We start from the raw sequence: 17,183 nt of genomic DNA on the forward strand, positions 1-17,183 counted from the left end.
ATCTAAAGAAAGCATGATTAATGCATTGACTGTAATAGCATCTTGATGATAGCGTTGCACCAACTTACTGTTCTAGTTTGATTAAATATCTTTTTTCAGAAATTAAGATATTTCTAATGACTGATGATTGACCTTGGTTTGGAAATGTTTTATATCTAGATGTTGATGAATGCCTGGATAATAACGGTGGGTGTCAGCAGATCTGTGTCAATACAATGGGCAGCTATGAATGTCAATGTAAGGAGGGCTTTTTCTTGAGTGATAACCAGCACACCTGTATTCATCGTTCTAATGGTAAGTGAGAAATGTTAAATATTTTCTTTTCTTATTTCTGCCTTAAAAGCTTTTCATTTGTTAATAGCCTGCATAATATTTAATGCTTTCTTCTTTTTTCAGAATGAGGCTTATTCGGGTTCTTGTTAATATAATTGATAACATTAGGTACCACTAATTTAATTTTCTAGAGTTCAGTATGTTTACTACTGTAGAAGTAGCTCATACAAGTAAAAATTAAACAATCCAAATTTGATGACATCAAAATACAATCGCCCCAAGAGTAGGGTTGCCAGATTTTCCTTTTGGAAAATCCAGATCCCTAGCCCCGCCCCCAGACTCATGTAGTTACACCCACCCCCGCCCTAATCCTACCCTAGCCCTGCCCCTCGCCACCTGCTCTTGTCGGACAGGGAGGAAGTCCACGCGTGACATCATCGCGTGATGGCCGCACATGCGCGGACTTCCTCCTTGCCCGACACAGCTTTTCAAAAACCGGCCAAAATGTCGGGTTTTGAAAACCCATCCAGGGAAATTCAGTGATTTGGAATGAAAAAAAAATCCCTCATGAATTGAAGTTTTCTGTTATTTCTGATCTAAGGAAAAAAGGGTTATCTTTGAAAGCTAATCATAAACTACATTAAGGTAGCCCAATAAAAAAGGTATTATTTTTTTTCCTTTATTTTCTTGTTCTATTTCTTCATATTACCTTGAAGAGTGGACTAATACGATCACCACATCTTTTCACTCGAGTTTTCTATTAAATCTGAATATGTCTATCCTTATCTGTATTGAGAAGAGGAGGCTGCGAGGGGATATGATCGAGACGTTCAAAATGCTGAAAGGCATCGATAAAATAGAGCAGGAAAATAAATTATTTACATTGTCCAACGCGACACGGACAAGAGGACATGGTTTGAAGCTAAGGGGGGACAAGTCCAGGACAAATGTCAGGAAGTTCTGTTTTACGCAGCGAGTGGTAGACGCCTGGAATGCTCTCCCAAAGGAGGTTATCAAGGAATCCACTGTGCTGGGATTCAAAGGCAAATTAGATGCACATCTCCTTATGAGAGGCATAGAGGGATATGGGTGACTAAAACTACATCAGGTGTATACCTGACTGGGCCTCCGTGTGTGCGGATCGCCGGACTCGATGGACCATGGATCTGATCCGGAGATGGCAGTTCTTATGTTCTTATGTATTTGGAGGTTGGTACGAAGGATAGTCTCTTCTGGAGGATCTGAATCTCTTCTGGAGATAAAGTATTACAGGTCAGGTTAAAAATAGGGATTTTATTCACCATTGTGGACAATAAATATGATCCCTGCCCTGCCTCTTCCTCTAGTGGAGTAAAAAAAATCTGTGGCTGTGGTAATTGGGATCTGCCTGATCTGAATACAACTGGTGACTGTATTTTTCTTGTTCCTTAGTATTCTGGCCTCCCCATGGTATTTATCTCTTTCGATTTATCTGGCCAAATTTTCACTAAAAACTCTGAGGAACCAGGTGCAGGAGTCCATACTAGATTGAAGGATGGTGAGATAAAATGTTCCCCCAAATCACTAATATTCTTTTATGTCCTCTAAGATCAGAGGGAGATTCTGGCCTTTATGAAATTATTAGGAGGCTGTATATGGAAACGCATTCTCATTTTAGCCATGCTGAGTCTAATTAAATAAATTTTCTTCAGCATGTTGTTGAGTCATCTCCACTGTGTTTGCTGTTCTATATCCTGTGAAGTTTTGTTCTCAGATTTGTTTTCATAAAAGTAGTACTTACTTGTATTAGCACCCTATGCATTCTTCAATAAGAGTGTGCTGTAGTGGAGCAGCTATAGGTTATTGCCTCTTAATAGTGATAGAGAATGAGGGACAAATAGAATATGGGTAATGGTATCACTCTTATATTACATATTTATTTATTATGTCTCTCAGGTATGTGAACCAGTCACTCCTGAATGATACTAACAAGCAAGGAAACAGCCTGCTCAACCAGTTCAACTGCATGAAACAAAAAGTAAAAAAAAACACAGGGCTGGGGATTCATCCATCCCTCTGAAGGCCCTGTTGATCTGAATTTGATTGGTTGAGCAGTATCTGCCTGCTGCTTACTCAACCAATCAAATTCAGAGCTGTGCCCTCAGAGCCTTGAGGGGGTTGGGTGAGTCCCCTAACAGCCCTGACTGCACGCCACTAGCCTGCCACCTGTATCACTATCACCACCCTTAAATCAGAGGGCAGAAAAAGATGCTTCATGTCAGGGGTGCCCACCCTTTTTTTGGCTTGTGAGCTACTTTTAAAATGACCAAGTCAAAATGATCTACCAACAATAAAATTTATACGCTTTTTTAATAACAGTCCTGGGGTAACCCCTCTCAGCAAACTGATGCCACATGTCTTTGGCTCTATGTTTGTATTCATCAACAGAACTACATAAACGCCGTAACCTTAATAATTGTCCCACCGGTAGATTGACTCGTAAGTGTCTCGGGTGGTGGCTATCAAAGTTCAAAAGATTGTTTCTGTCTGTCCCTTTTCGATATATGGTGGTTTGAAAATGACCCTGATATAAAGATATCCAGATATCTAAAAACGTAATCTCTGTTGTAGCCACTGTAGCAGTAAATTATAGATTAACATCACAAGTATTTAACCACTGTAAAAAGATATTAAACTGCTGTTCCGTGCTGGACCTCATAAGAAACACATCATCAATAAAACCCTTCCATGCTAAGATTTCATGATAGAAACTAGAAGGATATAGAAACTGATCTTCAAAGTCACTCACGTATAAACATGCCACTGAGGGAGCCATAGTGGTCCCCATGGCTGTACCCTTGATTTGTAAGTAGAATTCTTGGTCAAACTGGAAGTAGTTCTTTCCCAAAGCTATACGTGCTAATGTTACCAAGAAGTCCACTTTAGCTGGTGATAAAGACAGGCATGCAAGGTGTTTACGAATGACTTGAACTGCAGCCTCCTGAGGGATATTAGTATACAATGACGTGATATCCAGTGTGACCAGTAATGTCTCCTGGGGGGCTTTATCTAAAGATTGTAAAAAAGTAAGCATATCAGTGGTGTCCTTAATATATGATCTTTTAATTGAAAGTCCACAAAATCAGATAATGGCTCTGAGAGAGCCAATGCCAGACACTATGGGGCGTCCTGGGGGAGTCGTGATGCTCTTGTGTATCTTTGGAACAAAGTATATTACAGGTATGACAGGATGTTCCTGACGTAGGAATTGAAATTCTTTGTCAGTAATGACTCCTTGTTCCAATGCCTACAACAAAACGTGTTGAATGCCTTCAGAAATTTCTGTTGTAGGATTGTGAAATAGAATTTCATAATACTGAAGATTGGAGTGTAGCTTCAGCAACATAAGCTTTTGCCGCCAAGACCCATCAAACGTTGACACCCCTCTCCAAACCACGGCACCTCCTGAACCCGTTGCACCCCACCCTGACATCCCCCAAGTTTCAAGTTTCCAAGTTTATTTAATACTTGATATACTGTCTAGAAAAAAAATACCTAGACGGTTTACAATACTAATTAAAAAAACAATAATAAAGCCTTTAAAATTTAAAATAAGAGGAGGAAGACAAGACAAAAAAAACCTTACTTATACAAGGGATATAGGTGGGTTCAGGAGAGAAAAAAATACATAGAAATAAAAAAAAAAAAAAAAAGAGAAGAGGAAAGAGGTGGTAGAAAAAACCAATGGGGTGAGGGGTCACTTCATGGAAGTTTCTTGTTCCTTGCCTGTGCAGATTACATCAGAGGTTACATGGTGGAGTGCATGGGTTCGGGGGATGTCAGGGTGGAGTGCCACGGGTTTGGGAGGAGCTGTGGTTTGGGGTGGGGTATCGGGGTTTGATGGGGCCCGGCGGCAGAAGGGAGTGGGTATTGAAAGTACAGAATGGTGGTGGGGGGGATGTTCGGAGTGTTTGGGGATGTCAGAGAGTGTCAGGGCTCTAAGGGGGAAATTCTATAAGAGGTGCCTAACTTAAATAGTAAATTGGCTTCAGCTTTTTAACACCGGGAGCTGCACTGAATGCCTTGCGCTGCTCCCAACGCTCATAGGAGCTCTATGAGCGTCAGGAGCAACACGGGGTATTCAGTGCAGCTCCCGGTGTTAAAAAGCGCTAGCGCAGTTTAGTAAAAGGGGGCCTAAGTGTTTATCTCCTTAATGTTAGAAAAGAATAAGGGATACTATTTTTAATCTGCACATAGAGACAAAAATAGCCACAGTGAAACACAGATCCCAGAAAAGAATTAGCAATTTGAACCAACCAGTGACTATAAAAATATGGAAACTTTATTGAAGCAATCTTTGATACTGGTGTGTGTCAGTATTGTCCTACCAGTTAGTTGAGGCCTAGCATGTTTCAGCAATAAAATACCAAATGATTTTCAATTATTTATGAAGCAGTTCATATTCATCTCTGGGAGCCCAGTACAGGCAACCTTTGATGTACTAAGTTCTCTGTTTTAAGGTGCGATATGTATTCTAAAGGAAGAAGGAACGTCCAGTGAAATCATCAAGTTGCAGACGACACAAAGTTATGTCGGGCAATCAGATTACAAACGGACAGCGAGGAACTACAGAGAGATTTGAGCCAGTTAGAGAGATGGGCATAGATATGGCAGATGAAGTTTATTGTGGAAAAATGCAAGGTAATGCATTTGGGCAGAAAGAACAAGGAGCACGAGAATATCATGTCAGGTGTAACCCTGGGTAAGAGCGAACAAGAAAAGGACCTGGGGGTACTGATAGATAGGACCATGAAACCGTCAGCACAATTGTGGCGGCGGCAAAGAAAGCAAATAGAATGTTGGGCATGATAAAGAAGGGAATCACGAGTAGATCAGAGAGGGTCATAATGCCGCTTTATAGAGCAATGGTCAGACCACACTTGGAATACTGTGTCCAACCCTGGTCTCCCTACCTAAAGAAGGATATAAAACTGCTGGAGAGGGTGCAGAGGCGAGCAACGAAGCTGGTAAAAGGTATGGAGAACTTGAACTACAAAGAACGACTTAGAAAATTGGGACTGTTCTCTCTTGAGAAGAGGAGACTGCGAGGGGATCTGATTGAGACTTTTAAAATAATAAAAGGAATCGACAAGATAGAGCAGGATAAAAAGTTATTTACTATGTCAAATGTGACTAGGACAAAAGGTCATGGACTGAAGCTGAGGGGGGACAAGCCCAGGACAAATGCCAGGAAGTAGAGAATGACACGGGGAAAATATCTGTCCCCTTCACTGCCCCGTCCCTGGCCCCGGCCCACCGGCCCCTTCACCGCCCCGTCACCGTCCCGCAGCATCCATATAAGCCTTAGTACTGCAATATTTAGCTTATTCCTTCCTTATAAATCAAAGTTCTGGCTGCTGAACTAGAGAAAGAGATGTTCAGCTGGCAAGGCTTTGTTTACAAATTTTTATCAACACAACTAATATACTACTTTATCCTAAAGCAAAAAAAAAAAAAAAAAAAGAAAGAAAGAAAATAAATAGAATTTTTTTTTTCTACCTTTGTTGTCTGGTTTCTGCTTTCCTCATCTTCTCATTCAATTCCTTCCATCCACTGTGTGTCTTCTCTCTGCGTCTTCCATTTGCTGTTACTGTGCCTCCCCCTTCACCCCCCCAATTGATCTAGCACCCATCTTCTTCCCTCCTCTCCCCCATAATCTGGCATCTGTCTTCTTCCCTTCCAGTGTCTTCTCCCCACTCTATTTCCACATATCCCTTCAGGGTCTGTTCCTCTCTATCCTCCTTCAATGTCTGTTCTATTCCTTTCCTCCACCACCCTTCCCTCCCTCCTTTACCATCTGTTCCTTTCTACCACCCTTCAGCTCCTCTCGCGTGGCCTGCCTATCTAACTACCTCTTACTTTCGTGGCACATTACAATGTAATTTGTGCAAGCCGCTGGAGCCTGCAAGCTTGGTCCCCAAACAATCTCGCTTCTGTGTTCCTATTTTCCCCATTTCTAATATCTCCCCTATGTATCTGGCATTGTCCCCCCTGTGTCCATATACCATTCCCTTGGCATGTCCCCTTTATGTCTCTGTCCCTATGCCCCATGCACATAATTTCCCCTCTTTTTGTTACCTTCCTGTGTCCAGATTTCCCCTATCTTCCTCTTCCACACCAAAGTGTCTCTTCTCTTCAACCCCATCTAGCTTCTTTCCCTCTTTCTTCCCCCTCCCCCCTGCTTCCAGCATCTGGCTCACCTGCCTGTCCTCCCCTTTCTTTTCTGCTGTGGGTTTCTTTCTCTCCCTCTTCATCCCCTTGGCCCAGAATCTCTTTCCTTTTCACTCCCTCCTTCCTAGTGTGAGCCGGGAACACGCACAATCGCGCGGTGCAGCAGCCCCCTCCCGCCCGATTGCAGTGTTCCATCAGCTCCCTCCCTCCACCTCACCTTATATGCAGAGTTTGCCGGCTTTCTTTTTGCCCAGCCGCACGCGTTCAAAGAGCCATGCACGCGCGGCTGCTCAGTTGTTCAATCTTCTGCTCTGATGCAACCGGAAACAGGAAGTTGCAGCAGAGGAGAAGATTGAACAACTTGAGCAGCCGCGTGTGTGCAGATTTTTGAAAGCGTGCGGCTGGGTGAAAAAGAAAGCCGGCAAACTCTGCATATAAGGTGAGGTGGAGGGAGGGAGCTGGCTGAACGCTGTGATCAGGCGGGTGGGGGCTGCTGGACCGCGCGATCCTTGATTGCCTCACTGCGGAGACAAGACCATTCACTGCTCCACGGGGCGGTGAATGGCCTTTTCCCCGTCCTCGCAGTAACTACTATTTTTTCTTTCCCCGTTTCGGCGGGTTACCCATGGCTACTCGTGGATAGCCACGGGTAACAACCACCGTGTCATTCTCTACCAAGAAGTTCTACTTCACACAGCGAGTGGTGGACACCTGGAATGCTCTCCCAGTGGAGATTGCTGCGGAACCCACCATTCTAGGATTTAAGGGCAAGTTAGATGCACATCTTCTCGAAAGATGCATAGAAGGATACGGGTGACTAAGTTTTCGCCAGGTTACACCTGGATGGGCCTCCGCGTGAGCGGATCACTGAACTTGATGGACCTAAGGTCTGATCCGGAGATGGCAGTTCTTATGTTCTTATGTGCTCCTGATGCAGGTATTCTCGCCACCTGTTTAGACTGTGGTAATATTTGAATCAATTACTAATCACTTTGCTGAATTTTTCCAGAGAAAAATTGGCTTCCTTCCTGCTTCGAGCAAGTTGTGTACACAAGATTTTTGGTAACTGATATATTGTTACCATGTGCATGCATTTTAGTAGATTGCTAAATGATGCTATGTGTATTGACTATGAATATTCCTGTTACTCCTTTTCACCCTATATGAAGTTTGTGCTGGATTCTGTAAGACATTTTGGTGAACACTGGAACTTTTCTGTGAAATTTGTTTGTACAGTGAGAGAAGTGTGAAGTATGCTGTCACTATTTTCTCTGAAGTTACTTGATGAATAAATTCAACCACTGTCTCGGAACTAATCTTGTCTAGCTTGACTCATTGAAGAGAGTGCCTACTGTGGTATTTTACTGTTTACCTCTGAAAGATATTTTTAGAAATTTGCTTCCTCTGATCCAATTCATCAGCTTTATAACCAGCTATGAAAGAACCTTAGCATGCCCTTTATAGCCCCAGAAGAAACAATTATACTGTATATGTGGAGAGAGAGTTAGTTATTCTTCAATACATGATGTACAGTATATGTGGATTTGTTAGGTATGGAAACATTGGAATCATTACTAAGAACTGCAAACAGAGCAAGCACTGCTCAAGATATCAATGTAAAATTGTTAAAATGTAACATGAAGATTTTTGCTTCCTGTATGTTACCTCATCTTCAAAATTCTGAGTCTCAGACATATCATACAGACCAACCATCCATATCTGATCATTCCTTATACCCCTTCACATTCACTTGGCTCACTGATGTCAACTATTTAGTACTCCCTGGACCAAAATTTGCGCACCAGGAATCAACAAGAAATTCCACTTTCTTCTTTATTGCACCTAAATCATGGAACGAGCTTTTTTGCAGTTGCTCAGAACCAACATTTGTGAAATTCAAGGCTCTGTTAAAAAAATCACCTGTTCAGATTAGCATTTGATTCCACAGACATTTGATACCTTTCTTGCTGGTTTATGTTATGTTTATTAAGAATTTTATATACCACATAACAGCCTAAAAGGATCTAAACGATTTACAATACACAATTCGTATTCATCAAGAAAAGAACTCCATTAAAAATAGAAAAGGAAAGATTAAGAACAAAAGTTAATTTTTTTCCATAAAATATCATAGCAAATATCTCAACAGTAACGATTCTAATAGTAAAACAATAAAACACAGATCACAGTCCCAAACTCTGTTCTAAGTTGAGAAAGCCAATTGGAAAAAATGTGCTTTTAAATGTCTTTTAAAATTTATATATGATTCTTCTTTTCTCAAGTCTATGGGCAGATTATTCCATAACCATGGAACTAAATTTAAAAAATGCACAATCTCTAGTTGATGCAAGATGTGCCTTTGAAATATGAGGAAAGACTACCCTATTGTCATTCAGAGATCGTAGCAAACCCTTAGGGAGTAGAATAGCACCAAATATGAACATAAGAAATGCCTGCACCGGATTAGACCTTGGGTCCATCTAGTCCGGCGATCCACACACGCGGAGGCCCAGCCAGGCCTACCCTGGCGAATACCTTAGTTACTCGTATCCCTCAATGTGTCTTTCAAGAATATGTGCATCCAACTTGCCCTTAAATCCTTGAATGGTGGTTTCCTCCACAACCTCTTCCGGGAAGTGTTCCAGGTGTTCACTACTCGCTGTGTGAAGCAGAACTTTCTGACATTTGTCCTGGCCCTGTCTCCCCACAGCTTCAGTCCATGACCTCTTGTCCGAGTCACCTTTGACAATGTGAATAAAGTTGTTTCCTGCTCTATTTTGTCAAATCCTTTCAGTATTTTAAAAGTCTCTATCAGATCCCCTCGCAGTCTCCTCTTCTCGAGGGTGAATAATTCTAGTTTTCTGAGGCGATCTTTGTAGCTCAAGTTCTCCATACCTTTTACAAGCTTCGTCGCTCGCCTCTGCACTCTCTCCAGTAGTATTACGGTATATCCTTCTTTAGGTAGGGAGACCAATGTTGGACACAGTATTCCAAGTATGGTCTTACCATCGCTCTGTAAAGCGGCATTATGACATCCTCAGATCTACTCGTGATACACTTCTTTATCATGCCCAACATCCTGTTTGCTTTTTTTGCCGCCGCTGCACATTGAGCCGACGGCTTCAGGGTCCTGTCTATCATTACCCCCAGGTCCTTTTCTTGTTCGCTTTTGCCCAAAGTTACATCAAACAAAGTATACTGATGCTTCTTGTTTTTCCTGCCCAGGTGCATCACTTTGCATTTTTCTACATTAAACTTCATTTGCCACTTCTCTGCCCATTTCTCTAGTTGTCTCAAATTTCTCTGGAGTTCCTTGCTGTCCGTCTGTGACCAGATTGCCCGACACAGCTTTGTGTCATCCGCAAACTTGATGATTTCACTGGCCGTTTCTTCTTCCAGGTCATTTATGAAAATATTGAATAAGATGGGCCCAAGAACCGAACCCTAGTTACTTTCTCCCAGTTCAAGAACTTCCCATTTATGCTCACTCTCTTTCCAGCCATTTTCCTATCCATCTTAGTATGTCCCCTTCTATTCCATGACTTTGTAGTTTTCTGAGAAGTTTCTCATGTGGAACTTTGTTGAACGCCTTCTGGAAGTCCAAGTATATTATATCCACTAGTTCTCCGCTATCAACATGTTTGTTCACAGTCTTAAAAAACTGAAGTAAATTCGTCACACATGACTTCCCCTTCCTGAAGCCATGTTGACTAGCTCTCATTAGGTCATGGGTATCCAGATGTTGGACTATGCTATCCTTAATCAATACTTCAACCATCTTCCCAGGGACCGATGTGAGGCTCACAGGTCTATAGTTTCTCGGTTCTCCTCTTGATCCTTTTTTGAAGATTGGGATGACGTTCGCTATCTTCCAGTCTTCTGTTATCTTTCCGGTTCTAATTGACATGTTAGCGAGGGATTGCAGTAGTTCTCCGATTTCTACCTTTAGCTCCTTTAATACTCTCGGGTGAATTCCATCCGGGCCAGGAGATTTGTCGCTTTTTAGTTTGTCGATCTGATAGTAAATCTGGTCCAGATCCACATTTACTGTGTTGAGGCTCTTCTTTATTACTCCCTTGAATACTTTCACTGTTTCGGGTACAGATGTGGTGTCCTCTTTGGTAAAGACCGACGCAAAGAAGGAATTTAATCTATCTGCAATCTGTTTGTCTTCTTTGATGTATCCTTTTCTTCCTTGATTGTCGAGAGAGCCCACTGCCTCCTTGGCAGGTTTCTTCCCTTTTACGTATCTAAAGAAAGGTTTGAAGTTTTGCGCTATCCTTTCCTCATAGTTCCTTTTGGCGTCTCTCACTGCCTTGTGACACTTCTTCTGGTCGTCCTTGTGGCTGTTCCAGGCCTCGATTGTTTTCTTGTGTTTCCATTTTTTAAATGCGTTCTTCTTTTCCCTTATTGCATCCTTCACCTCTTTGGTTAGCCAAGCTGGTTCTCCTTTGCCTTTATTTTTCCTTCCCTTGGCTATCTGCGGAATATATAAATTCTGCGCTTCGGTGATAGTATTTTTTAGTAGGGACCATGCCTGCCCTACCGTTTTGATTTCGGCTATCCTTTTCTTGAGCCGTTTTCTTACCATGGCTCTCATGTTGTCATATCTTCCTTTTTTAAAGTTAAAGGCTGTGGATTGTGTCTTGATTTGCTTTCCTTTCCCAATGTCCAGTTTAAAGTTGATCATGCTGTGATCGCTCGTCCCCAGCAGGACCGTGACTACTACATCTTTTGTCTGTCCAGTTATGCCATTCAGGACCAAGTCCAATGTGGCGTTCCCTCTCCTATCATTTCCAGGAACTTTGTTTCTTTGCCGCAGCTTGTGGTTCCTAGATTCCAGTCTATCCCCGGGAAGTTGAAGTCTCCCATGATTGTTACATTGCCTGCTTTACATCCTTGCCTTATTTCTTCTGTCATTTCTGTGTCCATTTCCTCCGTCTGTCCTGGGGGTCTATAGTAGAGGTCAATTTTTGTGTCTGCTCCGTTCTGTCTGGGAATCCTTATCCAGAGCGACTCCAGTTTCTCTTTCCCCTCTGCGTTCCCTTCTCTGATCGCTTCTACTCCCTCTTGGACGTAAAGGGCAATGCCTCCCCCTTTCTACCCAATTCTGTCCCTTCTGAATAGCTTGTATCCCTGCAGTACCGTGAAGGCTGTAACTGGAATTATGCTCTATGTGTTAACATAAGATCTTAAATTTGATCCTAAATTCCATTGGTAACCAACGAAATTTTAAATACAAAGGTGTCACATGATCACGAATAAACGCCCGGCCTAGTAATCTTTGATGTTTGCCCTGTTAGAGACCTGTGGGAAGATTTGTGATATTCTTCCTTTTGGTGAATTTTACTGTGAATACTTGCTCTTTCCTTTCAATTTATTATGGAGTTGTTTTCTTTTTTAGAGTGCTCACAGTTTTATGCTATGAGCATATAGCCATAGACATCTGAGTGAACTGAATTTATTGTAGGAAGTTAGGTTTTGGGAGGGAGGATAGGGTGGGGTGGTAATTAAGAATTGGGTTTTAATTGGAGTAAATGTGTTGGTATGGGATGCTAAGGAAGTTGGTCTGCTATTAGGTGTTGTGTGGCTGTAAATGTAATTGGTTGATGGGTGAAGATGTGAAGAGATTTTGGTGGGCTTAAGCATTGTTTAGGTGGAAGAGGGGAGGGAGTTGGTGGTTTGGCTGGGGTTTAGAAAATAAATATTTTGCCTTTATTGTTGTGGTTTCTGGCTCCTTTTAGTTGTTGGCGTTGGGAGTTTTTGGTGCTGCGCCCACTATTTTTCTATTGTAGTAGCTTGGCGGCATGTCTGTGCCACATCGAAAAGGCTAGTTTTTTATGGTGGCACTGGGGTGCCAAATTGTATTGGCCTGTGGCGGCGTTGTAGGGACATTGTAGGGACCAGCGTTTTCTTGATTGGTACATCTGATGCTGTGGACAGAGTGCCAACCTCCTTACAGGGTGCCAATAGTATCTTTTGTAGCTCCTCTCATTGGTCTTAAAGTATTATGGGGTCTTCATGTGGCTGTTATGAGTTTACTTCTGTGGATGTTCTAGCGTGTACAGGGTTTTTCTTTGATTTGTTCTTTTTTTTTTGGGGGGGGGCGTGCATGCAAATAACAATTGGTGAGATTTATTCTGTTGGAGTTGGGGTGATTTGGGGTGCTGGTGTTGAGGTATTTTATGTAAGTATGTTTTGGTTTCTAGAAGGGTAGTTGTGTTATGGCTTCTCGTAGGCAGCAGGGTGAACATGGGAGTGTTGGGATTAGGGGAGCTAGTAAGGGTAAGGCTGCTCCATCTGCTGATTCTTCAGTCTCTGGGTCGATGTCTAGGGCTCAGCACTGTACTGCAGTTGTTCAGGCTCGTTGAGCTTCTGCATCAACACAAGCAGCGCCTCCTAAAGGAACTGTTGTGCAGTCTACTCATGGCCTTGATATTGCTGAACCAGGTCCTGATGCTCAGTATGGGCCCTCTCGGAGTGTGCCTATAGCTCCTGCAGGATCTGGTGAGTCTATGGCTGCTTTATATGATGTTTTGGTGGGGGAGAGTTTTTATGGAGGGCAGGTGTGGACAGGCTGTGGGGGAGGTGTTTTTGTCTAAGGGTAAGGGAGATTCCAAGTCTGTGGGTCAACACTGCGTGATCATAAATTCTTTAAAATGTTAACACACGTGATTAAACGACTAGAGTCTGAAAAATGGTGGCGTATAGGTTTGCTGGGTGTCCACATAGCTGTTTGGCAGCCCTCTGATTCTTGGGATTTATCTGAGGCATGTTTTCCTCCTTATCTTTGGAGGAGGAAGTTCATGCAGGTGGTGTGGCTGGTCAAGGGGCTTGTTCTGATATGCCGGTGACTGTCGCTGGGGGGTGCTCATGTATCTCAGAATGGTCACACTTTGTGTGAGATTGCTCCTGTGAATCGAGAATTCTCCTTAATATAAAGAGAAACACTAAGGGCTCCTTTTATGAAGATGCGCTAGCGGTTTTAGCATGCGCTTAGTGCACGCTACAATGCCGCGTGCGCTAGATGCTAACGCCTCCATAGACCTGGCGTTAGTATTTTCCATGTAGTTCAGGGTTAGCGCGCGATAAAAATGCTAGCGCACCTTCGTAAAAGGAGCCCTAAATTTTAGAACTTTTTAACCTCCTCTTTTGTGCAAGTTCAATCACAGATTCTGGGTTCAATAGTCAAAACAATTTATACAGCCAGGAGAGGCTCCTGGCCATTTACATGGTCTGTCTGTGGTTATTTGGGCATTTTCAGAGGCACTTAAATAGATAGGGGGGGGGTTGTGGCAAAGTCGCCACTTAGCTAGTTAAGACCGATTGTCAGCACTTAACTGGCTAAGATAACCACATAAACAGGACTGCAGAAAATGCAATGCTATCTTTATGCTGTTTTTCAGAGCTAGCTAAGTGCCGAATATCACACTTAGCTACCTATGTTTTCTGCCAGCTCTTATACTCTGAAATTCAGGGTCCAGCATTGAATTTCTGTGTATAACGCTGATGGCGGTCAGCAAAATGCTGATTGCCATTGGCTCAGTGGATCAGCAGCAGAGAACTCTGTCCTGAGAAGTTCTTTTGTGGCTCAAGTGGGTCCTGTAGCCATCTTACCTTTGAGGCTTTCTGATCCAGGGCACCTAAGGCCCAGCCCCAGAGAGTCTCTGATACTGTGGCATCCCTCATGGAACAATATTACTTACCTCGTCCTGGAAAGGTGTCCCGTAGTGTCTTCTTTTTTGCCTCTTTTATTCACAATCATATTGATACGTTGTGCTTCCCTTATTTGGCAGACTCACTTCTAGCTGTGTTTACCAATGTACTATTAGGGTCAAGATGACAGCAAGAGAAAAGGACATTGCTGGATATATCCCCAGGACAGGTAAGTATTATTGATCCATGGGGGAGTATTGCAGAATTGGACGCTATCTGCCAAAAGCCTCCCTGTGCTAGTTGCCTAGGCCATGTGTGTCCTGGACCACATGACCCTAGGGGAGGGGAGAAAGAATTTATTATTAATAATAATTTTTCCTCTTTTTGGAAGCTACTCATGCATCTGATATTATTTGAATTCTCTCAAGTTTCTGCTGAAAATGTTAAAACTGTGATGTACAATCTGAACAACTGTCTGTCCTTTAAACAATTATTCTATGATTTTAATAAAATTGCTTAGGAATGATCTTTCAGAATCTGTTACCAAGATTATTAATAAGTCTTTAAAAGAAGGAATTGAACCAGATATTGTGAAATGGCAGCCAATTGTCCCTTATTGACTCAGAGCCTTAGGTCCCTCCCACAGCATCCCAAGATGCATTGGGAGGGGAAAGCCCATCATTCTGAAGAGGCGGCTCTATTGGCAGGAGGGAGAGGGCTTCTGTCCTGCTGATCTTTCATTGGAAGGTATGGGGATGTCAGGGGATCAGTGGGTGTGAGGGAAGGAGGGAGAGAGGAATCCATTCTCCCTGCCGGTTCAGCTGATCCTGGCACGGGAATCCCCAATCAGCTTAGCTGGCAAGACTCCAGAAACCGGCTCAGCTGATCGGGATTCCCCTGCCGTGATCAGCTGATGATAAGCCTTTTGGTCAAGGTCTGTTTGGCTGTCTGAAAAGCTGGCCTTTGTGTATTTTTCATGTGAACATCTTTATATTAAGGAATGGGCAAAAAAAGATAGATGTATTAAGGACCAAAACGTCCAGCTAGGTCATTTTTGACAGAAAAAATATACGTCTTGCTGTTTTGAGAATGGTTGTTTTCTCTCCTGGATTATACTCTCCTCCACTGCCAATTCCAGACTTTGTTCCTTTCATCTAGCTGCCCCCTATACCTGCAATAAATTACTCGAGTTTGTCCACCAAGCCCCTTGCCTTACCTTGTTTAAAAGCAGACTGAAACCCCACCTTTTTGATATAGCCTTCAATCCATAACTCTATTCCCTACTGCCCACCAACACAGCCAGCAGATACCGTTTACCTTAACAGTATCTATGACATCCTGTTTATCTATCTTCTCTGTTTAGATTGTAAACTCTTTCGAAAAGGGACTATCTTCTTTGTGACTCTGTACAGCACTGTGTATGTCTGGTAGCACTATAGAAATAATTGATAGTAGTAGTAGTAAACCAGGGGACACTGGTTCAATTCCCACTCTAGCTTTTTTATACTTTAAATTATTAGCCATCCTGAAAAAGATATACTGTATACCTAGTAAACCTAAATATATGACACCTGAAAGCCTGAAAGCTATTGAGGTAGAATACAGTCAATTAAGTCTGTATTTCCCTGTTTTTGGAGGGCTTAGCATCTAAAATAAGAGTTGTAGGGGGATATGAACCTCAGTACCCTAGTTTAGAGTCTACTACCCTGACCAGTAGACTGCCCTGTAAGGGCTAAACCTTACAGGGCAGTCTAGTGGTCAGGGTGCTGTGTCACATATAGGGGCACTATTGGTAGTGCTCTGGCATGGGAGTGAATTTTCCTCACCTTCGTTTGTCTGTTCTTCCTCCTGTTCTGCGTCTGCAGCTGGTTTTCCTTTTCTCTGGCCTGCTACAAAAACTCTGTTCTGTTTCTCTATAAATTGACTACATGGATTATATGGTGTAGGTGTGTAGGGGTGATTCCTGCCTCACACCTAAGGTTAGGCCTCTTTCATGTCAAGCAAGCCTGAACCATCTTTCCTGCATGAACCATCATTGCTGCCTGATGCATTCTGGATGTGTTTACAAGAACTGTGTGCTTCCAGTCAAGGACATCTATCTATTCATACATGCCCAGCTCCTGTGAACCTGGAGGAGTTATAAACTATGTTATGATCTGTGTTCTGTGCTTATCATCTATGGCGCCGTCCAAGGCCCCTACACAATAAAAGACTATTCATTCTTGCTGTTCTGCTTGGATTGGTCCAGGAAGGTCATCTGACATGACCTAAGAAAAAAGGTGTTTGTGAGGTTTAGACTATGTTTGGACGTGAGGGAGCTCAGATCTAAACTTAGGTTTCTCTGTACACCACCGTAACAATAAGAACTGTTAAAAGTTACCTCTTGTGACCTGCTCTCGGACGAGAGTGAAGACTCAGAACTGTCTTTTAAACAGATATAGTTTCTATCGCAAAAGGAACTCTAGCTAATATATATTACAGCTTTTCCAGTGGCAAACTGACTTTTCTGACCAGAAGAAGTTCTGTCATCCGCTATGCTGAGGAAACAGAAGAATTCCATCTCCCGGATCTGCTGAGGCATAATCTAAAGGGTGAGAAAAGGAATTATCTCTTCTTTCAGCTGGGCTAGATAGAATTGTATTTTTTTGGATAGGAATGTTAGGTCCCCTTGGTGATAAGCTCTAATAGATTGCTGCTATTATCAGGATTTAGTATTGTAAGGAATTATACTTGTGTTTAAGAATTAGTCATATTTACTAATTTACTTACTGTAAATTAGGCCTGGGCCAATCAGGTCTTAGGATTAGTGGGGATGGGCGGATCCGCTATGCCTAAGGCCTGATTGGTTCAGGCTTCTAGAGCCAATTACCAGTTTGGGGGGGAGGGGGATTCCAGGGGGGTTCCGGCAGGGAGAATTGGGCATCCTCCTGCCAATTACCAGTTTTTGGGGGAGGGGGGATCCAGGGGAGTTCCGGCAGGAGGATTGGGCATCCTCCTGTCGGCGATGGGACAGGCGGCCGTAACCGCGGCCGCTATACTTATTG

At 42.8% G+C, this 17,183-nt stretch overlaps 2 protein-coding genes across 6 annotated transcripts in view; one reads left to right on the forward strand and one right to left on the reverse strand.

The window, feature by feature from the left end:
- MPPED1 (metallophosphoesterase domain containing 1) overlaps positions 1 to 17,183 on the reverse strand; it is a 435,376-nt gene that overhangs the window by 347,894 nt on the left and 70,299 nt on the right. The window lies entirely within an intron of this gene.
- The window catches only part of SCUBE1 (signal peptide, CUB domain and EGF like domain containing 1), a 545,901-nt gene that overhangs the window by 102,963 nt on the left and 425,755 nt on the right, over positions 1 to 17,183 (forward strand). For all 5 annotated transcript variants that reach the window (XM_033951623.1, XM_033951624.1, XM_033951620.1 and 2 more), the window contains one exon: positions 160 to 294. In XM_033951623.1, the coding sequence (XP_033807514.1) occupies positions 160 to 294 (135 nt within the window). The remainder of the gene's footprint in view (positions 1 to 159; positions 295 to 17,183) is intronic.

This window comes from Geotrypetes seraphini, chromosome 7, assembly GCF_902459505.1.
Source record: "Geotrypetes seraphini chromosome 7, aGeoSer1.1, whole genome shotgun sequence".
Lineage (NCBI taxonomy): Eukaryota > Metazoa > Chordata > Amphibia > Gymnophiona > Dermophiidae > Geotrypetes > Geotrypetes seraphini.